The sequence below is a fragment of the Coenobita brevimanus genome, chromosome 102 (genome assembly GCF_032717465.1).
Source record: "Coenobita brevimanus isolate Jiangsu-jjx chromosome 102, ASM3271746v2, whole genome shotgun sequence".
Lineage (NCBI taxonomy): Eukaryota > Metazoa > Arthropoda > Malacostraca > Decapoda > Coenobitidae > Coenobita > Coenobita brevimanus.
Genome location: NC_137055.1, coordinates 33,221,743 through 33,236,786, shown reverse-complemented (window position 1 = coordinate 33,236,786; position 15,044 = coordinate 33,221,743). Strand labels below are relative to the sequence as shown.

Below are 15,044 nucleotides of genomic sequence, written 5' to 3'. Positions count from 1 at the left end.
TTTCGATTTTATTTTGAGGGCAATGCAGAATGCTCACTTTTTTTTTTTTTCATAAAAATATTATGTACAAATTTTTCTCATTCATTTAATGTGAGTCCCGTGCTTATTAATGAAGTTACAAAATACTTTGTGATGTTCTCATGCTCTGTGGTGTTGGCTGTATATGTCAAAGGATGAAGATTTATCGGTTTTACACATACAGTATGTACGAATATTTCTTGATTCGTACTTTTATTCAAATACTCCCAGTGGTCACCAGCAAAGGTATTAAAAGAAAAAATAAGAGTTTCTTCAAAGAGACTGCAGTTCCAATGGACAGAGATCGCAGGTGCAAAAGTACAAACTCGGCAAAGAATCTATGATTCATCTCTCAACTCATATATGCAGAAACTTTTCTCTATCTGAGAAGTAAATAATACTTAATATATGTCTAAAGCACTATTATTTACAGATAATATGCATACAGCTGCTTATATTTCATCAATACCAAACATTATAACCATTGCTAAAATCCGTCACGTATATGGTAAATAATGATCAGTACGACTAAGGGGCTATAGTGTATTCTTCTTTATGTGAACTCACACCATTGTAAAGTCATGGATATTGCTGCCAAGTCAAATAAGCAGATTTGTCTGCTGTACAAAGATGGAGAAAGTGGTCTCGGCTCCAGACCTCCAAGGTGCCTGGCGTACGGACATTTGTCAACAGACTTTGTAAACATTCAATATGACTAACTTTGTATGTGCCATGGCTGACTGCAAATTGGACTCAAGAAGATAACAAGAAAAAAGGGTGCAAGATATGTTAGAGGCTGGGCCAAATTCCTATCTGCCAAGAAAGGACCAATAAGAAGAAAAGTGTGGGAAGAGAGGTGCAAGAGAGAAGTGAGATGGAAAGTGGGTACTTGTTGAGCATGTCGCACCGCAGGCAGCAACTGTCTGGTGAAACTATCTATCTATCTATCTATTGCCAGATGCCATAATCCTGTATGGGGTGGCCATTTGACTCTGAGTTATTTGTTTTACAGAGGGGGGCACTAACCCTCCACCAACCCACTTGACACGTAGGGAGCATGTATGGTTTGGTTATATGGTTACCACCCAGCTCTGCAAATGGTTTCCTGGCTCACAGGAAACCATTTGGCTTGTCTCTCAATGTAAAGCCACCTCAAAACTAAGGGTCACTGAACAGCATGGAACCACGACAGCACTGAAGTTGTTCCATTGTTCTAGTCCCATCAGGTGAAGACAATACAGCTAACTTCTTCCATCTCCCAGCTGATGGTGGTGTACTTTTTGTCAATGAAATGACAGCAAAACCACCCCCTAGACTTGAACGCTTCTGGCCCACATATGGCTGTAGTGCCTCACCCCACCTGTACACCAGGCTTCCACCCCTTCACATGCACATCTTATTGTGGTGAACATAGCTGAAATGGCCAGGCAGTCCAGACTGCTTCTGATTTAATTAGACTTTTTCCAATATATAAGAATTTAGTCCGGTAGCTCCTCGATTTCTATAAAAGCCAATTCCGGTCTATTGAAGTCCGATATATAGAGATATAATAGTATGGTACCAGATGCATTACCTCCTCCAGGAAAATGTGACCACTGACATTAGAGATAGATGAACTGGAAGGAAGGATTACACAAGATCAATTCCTCGCTTTTTCTTGGGGGCCAGTGGTCTGGTGGTTAGAGGCGTGGGCTGAGGGATGAAAGGTCGGCAGTTCGATCCTACTCAATATGGCGTCCTTTATTGGCCATCTCAAGGAAAGTGATGATGAGCAATGAGATGTTGTTCCCAGTTTAACACGATAAAACTCAACAGATTCACCAGAGTAACAGTCACCTTTGCTGGTGACCACTGGGAGTATTTGAATAAAAGTATAAATGAAGAAATATTAGTACATATGTGTAAAACCGATAAATCTTCATCCTTTGACGTATATAGCCAACACCGCAGAACATTAGAGCAACGTCACAAAGTATTTTGTGACCTCATTATTAGGCATGGGACTCACCCTAAATGAATGAGAAAAATTTGTGCACAATATTTTTATGAAAATAAATACCCTAATGTGAGCATTCTGTATTGCCCTCAAAATAAAATCGGAAATTAAAAATGCTGGTGGTATGTAGTATCTGTGCCTTGGTTTGGCCTTAGTGCGGCATCTCCTATTACTTCCACACTATCTGGCAACAATAGTAGTGTCAGCCATAAGTCAGTGAGGACTAAGGAGTGATGGTAACATGATTTGAATTTGAGAGAAAAAAAGATGTTAAGATTTTTTGCGGATCTAGTCTGTTTTCTCCTTAAAGTGCACCAGATTGATGCATTTAAATGTTAAAGGCATGCCCCCGGACCACCTTAGTGGGTTTGGAATCCCCCCACCATAGTTTCGCAAAATAGGGGCCCCTAAACAGCATTTCGCGTAGGGCCTCCAAAAGGCTAGAAGCGGCACTGACCATAGTCTCACATCCATAGGTTAAAGTTGGCACTAATACTCCTTCATGTAAGCCTCATGCAGCTCCAACACTCAAGCCTCTGTTTCTTATCAAGGCCTTCATTGCACCAGCTACCATTATTCCTCGTGTCACTCTACTTTCAACTTCTTTTGCACATTTTCCTCTCTTTTCCATCACTGTGCCCAGGTACTTGAACTCTCTCATCAATTCCAGTCTCTCTTCATTCAGTGTAATATCACACTGGGAGTCACCTTCTCTCTTAATAAACATCATTTTACTCTTTTCTACATTTACTCTTAAGGCACGATGCTCACAGACATCAGCAAAACTCTGAACTAGCCTGCCAAGTTCCTCTCCAGTATTTGCAAGCAGTACTGCTTCATCAGCATACAACAAATTTGAGATATTCCATCCATCACCATTTATTACCAATGCCATCCATCTCTCCATTACTCGTGTTTTTAATTCTGTCATCACCCCATCCATATATATATTGAACAACCATGGAACACAACCTTATTGAACGCCCACACTGATCGTGAACCATTCACATAGATGCCCATTTACCCTTACACATGCCTCACTACCATCATAAAAACTCTTGACAGTACCTAGCAGCTTACCATCTACACCATACACGTGCAAAACTTTCCACAATCCCTCTCTGTCCACTTCGTATGCTTTTTCTAGATCCATGAATGCCATAAACACCTTATGGTCCTTCTCACGAGCCTTCTCTGCTATCTGTCTTACAGCAGATATTTGATCCACACATCCTATGCAACTCCCAAAGCCACCCTGTTCCTCACTCACTAGGACTTCTGAGTTCTGTTTTACTTTCTCCGTAATAATTCTTCCACAGACCTTCCTACCACACTGAATAAACTTATGCCATGATATTTCTTGCAATCACTTTGCTCGCCTTTATTTTTGTACAGGGGTACAATCGCAGCCTTTTTCCAATCTGAAGGCAGTTTCGCTCATCCATGTCTTCTTACATATCTCCAACAAGCACCTCATTCCACTCTTTCCACTACACTTAAGCAACTCTGCATACACCTCATCAACCCCAGCTGCTTTCCCATTTTTCAGCCGCTTCACAGCACTCTTCACCTGTGCGAGTGGCATGTTTCCTGGCAGTGCATTCCTTCTCTGCACACCCCCCAAACCAATCATATTTACAGTGGTTCTGCTCTCTCTGTTCCCATTCATCAGGGTTTCAAAATATTCTTTCCATCTGATCCTTACTTCATCCCCATGGGTTAATAATATACCACTTACATCCTTCACACCATCACATTTCTTTCCATCTTCACTTACACATTTCCACACCTCTTTCCAGAATAACTTCCTATTTTCTGAGTAGTTCGCATTCATTTTTCTTCCTAGATCATCATTTACCTCCTTCTTTTTCCATTTCACTAGTCTCTTTAATTGCTTCTTGCGCTCAGTATATTCAGTTCTTATTTCAACTGAACTCCTGTCCTGTAACCACTTTAGCCGCTTCTTCCTCTTTTCCTCAACCGCTCTCTTAACCTCCTCATCCCACCATGCTGTACCTTTCTTCTTTGTTGTTGCTTTTGCCACACCACACACCGCTTTAGCATTCCTAACTAAGCAGTCCCTATATGCATTCCACAGGCTGTCCAGATCCATTTCATTCCAGTTCACTGATTCTAACTCCTCCTCTACTTTGGTCCTGTAATCATCTGCCATTTCTTTGATCCTCAGCTTCGCAACTTTCAGTCTTTCTCCCTGACTGCTTCCCTCTCTCCTGATCCACCTCACTCTTCTCAGCTTGATCTTGCATACGAGTCATATGATCTGACAGACCTGCACAGTGTCCTCTCACGGCCCTCGTATCAACCACCATTCCCATCATCAACCTCTCTATGAGCACATAGTCAATCAGGCTTCTTTCAACACGATTCCTGTTCCCTCTATGCCATGTACATTTATGTGCATCTCTGTGTTTGAAATACGAGTTACAAATGCGCAACTTCCTTTCCTGACACATATTCTGTAGTCTCTTCCCATTATCATTCTCTCCTGCACGCCATAACAACCCATTATGTCATCCTCAGGACAAGTGCCTGCTCTTCCATTCATATCGCTCATTACAATTACTTTATAGCTCCTGGTCATTTCTCCCACTATTTCACCCAGCTCATCCCAAAACCTGTCTTACTCTCTCTCTTTCTCCTGTCCTCACACGGTGCATACTCCACAATCACTGCCACTTTCACCTTCTCAAACTTGAACTTGACGTGCATACACCTCGAGCTGACACATTTGTAATCTCTCATTCCTCTCTGCCACACTTCATTCATCAACAGTGCAACTCCTTGTATCTTCCTTGCCCATTGATGCCCAATCTTACACATTTCACACCCTCCCCCTCCTCCACTTCACATCCTTTCATCTTCGTTTCAGACAGTGCCATTACAGCATATCTTGCACTCTTAAACACATTCACCACTTCCACCCTCTTGCTTTCCTCATTCACACCTCTCACATTCCACATGGCCATGTGAGTCTTCCCATTTGGTTGTGGCCCTGGGCAGGTATTGGGCCCTCTGAGGCTCTCTGAAACAACTGCCATGATTAAGTGATTTTGGATAGGGGAATCTGGGGGCACTTACTCCTACCAGAAACCCCAGTTATGTGGTTACCACCCAGTGATGTAAAAGGTTTCCTGGGTACAGGAAACCATTTGGCTTGTCACTCAGTGTAGAGATCATGTATGGCATCTCTACACTGAGTGAGTGGATGATGGGCATCCCCATCCACCACTGTATATATATAGATAGATAGATAGATAGATAGATACAGTATATAAATATATTAACAGAACAGAAGAAGGAAAAACAAATGAAAAAAAAATAATCCATACACCAGATTACAGTACTGACATCCTTCATTCATAGAAAAATTTGTAACAGTTGGACTTGAACAGCTGTAGGTTGAAGTTTGGGGGGAAGCAACTCCGGGGAAGTGAGTTCCAGAGATGTGCAGTTTGGAGAATAAAAGAATTCTGATGAGCAGAAGTTCTGCAATATGACTGTGTGACATTCCAGTCATGAGTGCTACCAGATGCCCATTTAGCACGAGGGAAGGCATGGAGAGGTGGCACAATGGACGCAACTTCGTCTGAGCATTTGCCATAAAAGTATGTAAAATAATGCAAGGGAAGCAACATTCCTTCTTACTTGTCAGGGAGTTAGTTTATTCATAATAGGAGGGTTATTCTAATTTCAGTAGCTTTGTTCTAAATTTTTTCTAGTTGTTTTAGTACAGCCTCTCCACGTCCATTCCACCAAGGTGAGCAATATTCTAGCTGAGACTGCGCATGACTCTTTTGAATTATAGCTAACTGCTTATCAGTCAAGAAGTTATGAACTCTGTACAATAATCCAAGTTTCTTTGAGGCTGTTTTAGCAAGTGCTCTGGCATGAGAGGTCTAGCTGAGGACATTTTTAAGTGAAACACTGAGAATTTCAATACTCTTGGAGATGGGAATATTAGTAGCATTGAAGGTAATATATGAATCTGGTAATATCCATTAGTAAATTGTATATTCAGTATTTGGTTTTACAATACTAGCATTATATGAGGCAAGGTTATTTTGTCCCCATTTATTGATTTTAGAAAAGTCTTGATATATGTAGATGGCTGTACTGAGTTGGGAGTAGGAGATATTAAACTTTGTAAATGGGTGTTTGAGAGTGAATGAACCGTGAAGTGTTGAGTCATGTGCATATTTTGGTGAAAGATAAGAGATCATTAATATGAACTATGAATAGGCCTGGAAGTTGTTTTGGAGAGCCTCAGAGGGCCCAATACCTGCCCAGGACCCCAACCAAAAGGGTAGATTCACATGCCATGTGAGAGGTGTGAATGAGGAGAGCAAGAGGGTGGAAGTGGTGAATGTGTTCATGAGTGCAAGATATGCCATGATGGCGTTGTGTGAAACAAAGATGAAAGGGTGTGAAGTGGAGGAGTGGGATGATGTGAAATGTGTAAGATCAGTCATGAATGGGCAAGGAAGATGCAAGGAAGGAGTTGAACTGTTGATGAATGAGGTATGGTAGAGTGGAATGAGAGATTACAAATGTGTCAGCCTGAGGTAAAGTTCAAGTTTGAGATGGTGAAAGTGGCGGTGATTGTAGCATATGCACCGTGTGAAGCCAGGAGTGAGAAAGACAGGTTTTGGAATGAGCTGGATGAAGTAGTGGGAGAAATGCTCAGGAGTTATAAAGTGATTGTAACAAGCAGTATGAATGGGAGAGTAGGCACTGGTCTTGAGGATAACATAATGGATTGTAATGGAGTACAAGGAGAAAATGATAATGAGAAGCGACTGAAGGATATGTGTCAGGAAAGGAGGTTGTGCATTTGTAACTCGTATTTCAAACACAAAGATGCACATAAATATGCATGGTATGGAGGGAATGGGGATCATGTTGAAAGGAGTCTGATTAATTACGTGCTCGTAGAGAGGTCGATGCTGGGAATGGTGGCTGATACGAGGACCGTGAGAGGATGATGTGGAGGTCTGTCAGATCATAAAATTGTGGTATGCAAGATCAAGCTTAGAGGAGTGAGGTGGGCCAGGAGAGAGAGGAGCAGTCAGGGAGAAAGACTGAAAGTTGAGAAGTGGAGAATCAAAGAATTGGCAGATGATTACAGGACCAAACTAGGGGAGGAGTTAGAATCAGTGAATTGGAATAAAGTGGATCTGGACATCCTGGGGAATGCATATAGGGATTGCTTAATTAGAAATGTTATAGCAGTGTATGATGTGGCAAGAGTAACAACAGAGAAAGGTACAGCATGGTGGGATGAAAAGTTAAGAGAGCAGTGGTGGAAAAGAGGAAGAAGTGGCTACAGTGGTTGCAGGACAGAGGTTCAGCTGAAATAAGAACTGAATATATTGAGAGCAAGAAGCACGTAAAGAGACTAGTAAAGAGGAAAAAGGAGGAGGTAAAGGATGATTTAGGAAGGAAAATGAATGCAAACTACTCTGAAAATAGGAAGTTATTCTGGAAAGAGGTGCAGAAATGAAGTGAAAGCAGAAAGAAATGTAATGGTGTGAATGATGTAGGTGGTAAATTATTAACCCATGGGGATGAAGTAAGGACCAGATGGAAAGAATATTTTGAAAGCCTGATGAATGGGAACAGAGAGAGCAGAGCCACTGTAAACATGATTGGTTTTGGGAGTGTGCTGAGAAGGAATGAAGTGCCAGGAAACGTGATACTCACACAGGTGAAGAGTGCTGTGCAGCAGCTGAAAAATGGGAAAGCAGCTGGGGTTGATGAGGTGTATGCAGAGATGACTAAGTGTAGTGGAGAGAGTAGAATGAAGTGCTTGTTGGAGATATTTAAGAAGGGATGGATGAGTGAAACTGTGCCAGCAGAGTAGAAATAGGCTGTGATTGTACCCCTGTACAAAAATAATGGTGAGTGAAGCATGTGCAAGAGTTATCGTGGCATAAATTTATTGAGTGTGGCAGGGAAGGTATATCGAAGAATTATTACAGAGAAAGTAAGAAAGATATCAGAAGTCCTAGTGAGTGATGAACAGGGTGGCTTTAGGAGTGGCAGAAGATGTGTGGATCAAATATTTGCAGTGAGACAGATAGTGGAGAATGCTTGTGAGATGGACTATAAGGTGATTATAGCATTCATGGATCTGGAAAAAGCATACAACGAAGTAGACAGAACAGGATTGTGGAAGGTTTTGCACATGTTTGGTGAAGATGGTAAGCTGTTAGGTACTGTCAAGAGTTTTTATGATGGTAGTGATGCATGTGTAAGGATTAATGGGCATCTAAGTGAATGGTTCACGATCGGTGTTGGTGTTTGACGAGGTTGTGTGATATCCCCTTGATTGTTCAGTATATATATATCGATGGCGTGATGAGAGAAGTAAAAACGTGAGTAATGGAGAGGGGGATGGTGCTGGTAATGAATGGTGATGAATGGAATATCTCAAATTTATTGTATGCCGATGATGTAGTACTACTTGCAAATACTGGACAAGAACTTGGTAGGCTATTCCAGAGTTTTGCTGATGTCTGTGAGCATTGTGCGTTGAGAATAAATTTAAAAAAGAGTAAAGTGAGTAAAGTGGTGGTTATTGAGAGAGGTGACCCCCCAGTGTGATGTTACAGTGAATGGAGAGAGACTGGAATTGGTGAGAGAGTTCAAATACCTGGATACAGTGGTAGCAAAGAGATGAAAATATGCAAAAGAAGTGGAAAGTAGAGTGACACAAGGAAGGAAAGTAGCTGATGCAATGAAGGCCTTGATAAGAAACAGAGGCATGAGTGTTGCAGCTGCATTAGGCTAATATGGAGGAGTGTTAGTGCCAACTTTAACATATGGATGGGAGACTATGGTGTGGTATGAAAATGAAATGTCATGAGTAAAAGCAGTGGAGATGGGACTGCTGAAGAATGTATTTGGAGTACAAAGAGTGGATAGGATATGAAATAATGTGATTCATGTGAGATGTAGTGTGAGGAAGGCTTTGGACACCAGAATCGAAGAGAGTGTGCTAAGATGGTATGGTCATGTGGAGAGAATGGCTAACAATAGAGTGGTGAAAAAGGTATATCTGAGTGAATTTGAAGGAGGTAGGAGGCGAGGTAGACCAAGGAAAAGGTGGAGAGATATAGTGGATGAGTGTGTGAGGAAGAGAGAGGTTTGGTTGTCGGTGAGGCTGGGAGACTGACGAGATCGAGCTGGTGAGATGAATATTGTGAGGAGAAGCGCACGATCAGGGATTTGGCACCCCTTTTTAATGTGACGGTGTCGGAATTGACTGTCTGATACGTTTATGTGAAGCTACAGGAAGTAGTAAATATTTTTGGCGTATCAGCTAGAGCCAGGATTCCCGGGGCTTGAATGGTGAGTGAATGGACACATGGCCCACTGGATTAGGCAAATTTGGGCTGTCTGGACATTGCTACTGCTTACCCTGCCCTAGGGTGGGAAAGGAGGTCTAGATGATATTGATGAATAGGGTTGACACCAGAACTGATCCTTGAGGCACGCTTGCATTAATTGAGTTGGAATTGGAATGTACATCATCTTCTTTTACTCCTATTTTTCTGTCACTGAGATATAAGGAAAGCAGAAGAACAAAAGACTTTAGTCCATTGCAAGGGAGTTTGGATAGCAGGGAATGGTACCACACTCTGTCAAAAGGTTTAGAAATATCAAGGGCTACTGGATGAGTTTCTCCATTTTGGTCAATTGATTGATGGATGGTATGAGTCAGGAGATTGAGTATATCAGTGTTGGATATTTTGTTACAAAAACCATACAGTATTGTCTGTCACTAATTAAGTTGTTGGATTCAAGGTGTTTAACTGTGTGCCTATTAATTACAATTTCAAATAATTTACCAAGAGAAGACATGATAGCTGTTGGTCTGTAATCAGAGGGGTCAGACAAACTTCCTTTCTTTGGAATTGGGTGGATATTGGCTTCTTTCCAAGATTTAGGAAATGAAGATGTATGTGTGCATAGTCTGATTACTTTAGCTAGAACAGAGGCAAGTTTGGGGGATCACTTTTTCAAAACAATTGGAGGAATTCCATCTGGGCCTGGAGCTTTGTTGGTTGGTAAAATGTCTTGGATGAATTATACCCATCTAGTCAGGCGGGTCAAGTTCTAGTACTGGGACGTTCTGGCTGATACCCATCTAGTCAGGCGAGTCAAGTTCTAGTACTGGGACGTTCTGGATGACTTCCTCTGTGGTAGAATTTTTGGCAGATGTACTGGCAAGGATACTTGTGTTACCACACGGGTCATTTGTAATGTTATCATCTGAAGATTTTAGTGAGGGAGTGGGCGATGGCTTGTTAAAGTTATTACTGAAAGAATTGAAAGTTGACCAGAATATTCTGTTGTGATTAAGATTGTCAAGTAGTTTTGGTGCTTGATTTTGAAGAAAGTTTGATTTAGTGTCATTTATTACAGCTTTTGCATGGTTTCTAGCAATTTTAAATTGCGATAATATATTTTTTTTTACTGTAAGAGTGTTGAAAGTGTGTCAAGTACTAGTGAATTCCTTAATGGAAGAACTGACACTTATGAGGAATAAAATTACTAGACTTCAGTATTATTATTATTATTATTATTATTATTATTACTGTATTATTACATGGTAGGTGGTAGCGACCATCATCCACTCACTTGATGTAGTGCTGCCTACTTCTTCCTTAGCCATTATCATTCTTTTTCTGTGCCTGCCCTCCTCTCTTCCTTTATCTCCCATCATTCCTGTCACTTCTTATTGCTTTTCTTTCCTTTACAGGTGGCTTTACATTGAGTGACAAGCCAAATGGTTTCCTGTAAGCCAAGAAACCATTTACAACACTGGGTGGTAACAATATAACCAAACCATACATGCTCCCTACGTGTCAACAAGTGGATTGGTGGAGGGTTAGTTCCCCTCCCCGTAAAACAAGTAACTCAGAGTCAAGTGGCCATCCCTTACGGGATTATGGCGTCTGGCAATATATAGATAGATAGATTATTATTATTATTGTTATATATTATATATGAGAGAGGGGGGTGTGAGTTGGGAGCTGGGCAGTGAAATGGCGGGGGACAGGGCGACTTGGAGGCGATTTGTGTGTGGCCACCCCAAACGGGATTGAGGCGTCTGGCAATAGATAGATAGATAGATTTTATTATTATTATTATTATTATTATTAACCATTCTCTTCTGTCTTTCTTTCCTTTATTCTTTCCATGTCCTTCTGCCTACAGGTGACTTTACACTCCCTCTTCTGCCTTTCTTTCCTTCATTCTTTCCACTTCCTTCAGCCTGTGGGTGACTCTACACTGAGTGACAAGCCAAATGGTTTCCTGTGCACCAGGAAACCATTTACTACGCTGGGTGGTAACCATATAACCAAATTTTGGCGCCTGGTGGTTTAGTGGGTAATTATTGCGCTCCAGTCGGATTGAGCCGGTGAAGGTTTATATCCAAGGGGTGGTTGGGGTTGATTGCTCATGTAATGCCACTCAGGGATGAGTGAGGATGGTCACTCTCATCTAAAATGTTGGGACCAACTGCCTAGCCCCGGGATCCTACGCTCCTCATGGGGGCAATGTAGGATTGGATGATGGATGGATGGATGGATTATTATTATTATTTACCGGAGATATCAAGAATGGATAAAATTATAGCACCCTTTTTTTCTATTAGGATGCTTTTTTGAAAACTGATAATATAACGATTGATTGTTTAGATAAATTTTGGATGAAACTATAGCACCCTCATTTTACAGTTGGGATGTTTTTTTGAAAACCAAGAAAATAACGATTGATAGTGTAAATATATTTTAGCATTGTATTGATCATGTAAGCGAGAAACTTGAGTATATAATGATAAATTGGACATCTTGACAATTGTATAAACAAAAAAGAAAATGTACAGGTAAAACGGAAAAATTTCAAAATCCTCATTGATTACATACCAGTAGGAAATGATCATATACCATGCAGTCGTATGATGAGGATGTGCTGCGTCTTTTTCAGATTCAGGGGGCTGACTAAGGTCCTTTGTTTGTGTTGCAGTGCCTGAGGACACAGCCACAGGAACAGCAGTGGTAGAGCTGAGTGTGAGGGATGCCGACCACATCAAAACAGACCTTGACTACTTTATAACTGGGGGTGACTCTGATGGCCATTTCCTTGTTCACACCTCTGGGCAGGTAAATCTCACACTTGCAGTAGTAGTAGTAGTTGCAACCCTAGGCTCATCTAAGCATAAACATAGGGTACTGCAAGCTGAAGTTGCCCGCCTCCTGCACTTCACTGTCCTTCTTTTGGGAGATAGGGAGGGAATTGAGGGACATTTGTATAACCACACATCACAGCAGCGTGGGTCTGTTAGTGCCACCACTTGAAGACACCCCTTTCCAGCTGTCTTTTTAGTTGGGCAGGGGACAGTTCCAAAACTTGTATGGATGGTCCTCATTATAAGTCAGGAATGTGTTCCATTGTACCAGAACAATTTATGCATTGGTAAATGGAGATACTCGCCATTTGCTTACTTAGTGTAGAGCTAGTCTCAGGTGATGACACTGAATGACAAGCCAGATTGATTTCATGTTACCCAGAAAACCATATACTGTGTTGGGTGGTAACTACAAGAGCCATAATATTACAGTGATGCTGGGAGGGGGTTGGTGATATCCAATACCCTCTTCAGGCATAAAATGATCCACAGGTATACATGGCGAGTGATGAGAAGGGTGGGTGGTGAACTGAATGAAAGGAAGCCAATGATTGATTATGTGTGTGTGGATGAAAGGATGCGAAGATGTGTAATGGATGCAAGAGCTTATAGAGGTTGGGGGAGTGGACTTTCTGACCACTACTTGGTGGTGGCCAGAATTAGGATTCAAGTAAGATGGAGGAATAGAAGAAGGGAAAGATGAGAGGAAGGAGTAGTTGCAAGGAGAGTGGATAGGTTACAAGAGGATGAGAAAAACGCAGAGTATAAGAGAGAAGTGGAGGAATGATTGGGCAAATATGAATTGGAGCAGATGGGAGACGTGGAAGGTGTGTGTAGGATATTTACAGAAGAAATATGTGCAGCATGTGATGTGGTGTGTGGAAGGAAGAGAAGACGGAGGGGGGTGCAAGGAACATTGTGGTGGACTGAAGAGATGAGACAGGCTGTGGCACAAAAGAAGAAAGCATACAATGAATGGATGAGAAATAGGGGCGTGGAAGAAGTTGAGAGGCGGAAGAGAGAGTTATATGTAGAAAGAAAGAAAGAGGTGAAAAGATTAGTAAGAGAGAGTAAGAAGAGAGTGGATGAGGAATTTGGAAGGAATTTGAGTGTAAAGTGGAGGGACTGTAAGAAAATGTTCTGGAAAGAGGTGAAAAGTGTAAGACAGGGTGGAAGTGACGTTAGCAGGGGAGTGAAAGATAAAAATGGCAGATTACTAGTGGAGAAGGGAGAAAAAGTGAGCAGATGGAGAGAACACTTTAAGGAATTGTTGAACATAGAGGATGGAAGTAATGCGAGTATAAGTGGCCGGGGAATGGCTGGGAGAAGGAGGGAGGTGAGAAGACAGGAAGAAATCAGTAGGATAGAAGTTGTGGAAGGAATGAAGAAAGTTAAATCGGGGAAAGCCCCAGGAATTGATGAAGTGTGTGGTGAAATGCTGAAGCATGGGGGAGAGATAGTAGTAGAATGGATGTGGAAGATGTGCAGATTGGCCTGGGAGGAAGGTAGAGTCCCGGAGGATTGGAAGTCAGGTATAATTATTCCCTTGTACAAAGGAAAAGGGGAAAAAGAAGTGTGTGGTAATCATAGGGGCATTTGTCTTCTTAGCATAATAGGAAAAGTGTATGGTAGGATACTTATTGATGGCGTTAGAGAAAGAACAGCGAAATTTGTTGGAGAAGAACAGGGAGGCTATAGGAAGGGAAGAGGTTGTGTAGATCAGATATTCATTCTTAGATCTCTGGTGGAAAAGTTTCTAGAGAAGGGAAGGAAGTTGTATGCGGCTTTCTTGGATTTGGAGAAAGCATATGACAGGATGGATAGACAAGGATTGTGGAAAGTGTTAAGAATATATGGAGTAGATGGGAAGTTGTTGAATGCTGTGAAGAGTATGTACAATGGTGCGAAGGCTGCAGTGCGTGTGGATGGTGAACTAAGTGAATTTTTCTCTTTGAAAGTTGGGTTGAAACAGGGATGTGTCATGTCTCCATGGTTGTTCAATCTGTACATGGATGGGGTAATAAAAGAGGTACAAGGTAGGGTAGTGGATGTTGGAGTGGCCCTGGTGAGAGAGGATAGTGTTTGGAAACTCCCTGTACTGTTGTTTGGAGATGATACTGTGTTGTTGAGTGAAGACAAAAGGGAGCTGCAAGGCTTGGTGGATGAGTTTGGGAGAGTGTGTAAGAAACGGAATCTGAAGATGAATGTAGGGAAGAGTAAAGTGATGGTCTTTGAGAGAGGTGAAGTCAGTGAATGTACAGCGAGGTTGGATGGTGAGGAATTGGAAAATGTGAGTACATTTAAGTACTTGGGTAGTGTGATGATTAAGAATGGAGGTTTGGAGGGTGAAGTGCTTGAAAGGGTACAGCAGGGAAGAAAGGTTGCTGGTTCATTGAAAGCAGTGATAAGAAACAGGGAAGTGAGCATGGAAGTGAAAAAGTTACTACATGACAGTATTGTGATACCAACTCTAACGTATGGAAGTGAAGCTTGGACGTTGTTGGAAGGACACAAGTCAAGAGTGAGAGCAGTGGAAATTAGTTATTTAAGAGGAGCCTGTGGAGTCACATGGAGAGACAGGCTGACGAATGAGGATATAAAGGAGCGTTGTGGTGTGGATGTGGATGTGATAGGAAGCGTTATGAGGAACACACTGAGGTGGTTTGGCCATGTGGAGAGGATGGAGGGTGAAAGACTGACGAAGAGAGTGTATGTGAGTGAGGTGGAGGGGGGAAGAGGGAGGGAGAGGCCGAGGATGAGATGGAGGGATGGGGTGGAGAGGTATATAAGAGAGGGGGGTGTGAGTTGGGA

The 15,044-nt window shown here is 41.9% G+C and overlaps 1 protein-coding gene across 1 annotated transcript in view; it reads left to right on the top strand.

The window, feature by feature from the left end:
- LOC145415452 (fat-like cadherin-related tumor suppressor homolog) overlaps positions 1–15,044 on the top strand; it is a 693,356-nt gene that overhangs the window by 449,340 nt on the left and 228,972 nt on the right. Inside the window, exon 32 of the mRNA XM_080284728.1 lies at positions 12,071–12,207. Within this exon, the coding sequence (XP_080140854.1) occupies positions 12,071–12,207 (137 nt within the window). The remainder of the gene's footprint in view (positions 1–12,070; positions 12,208–15,044) is intronic.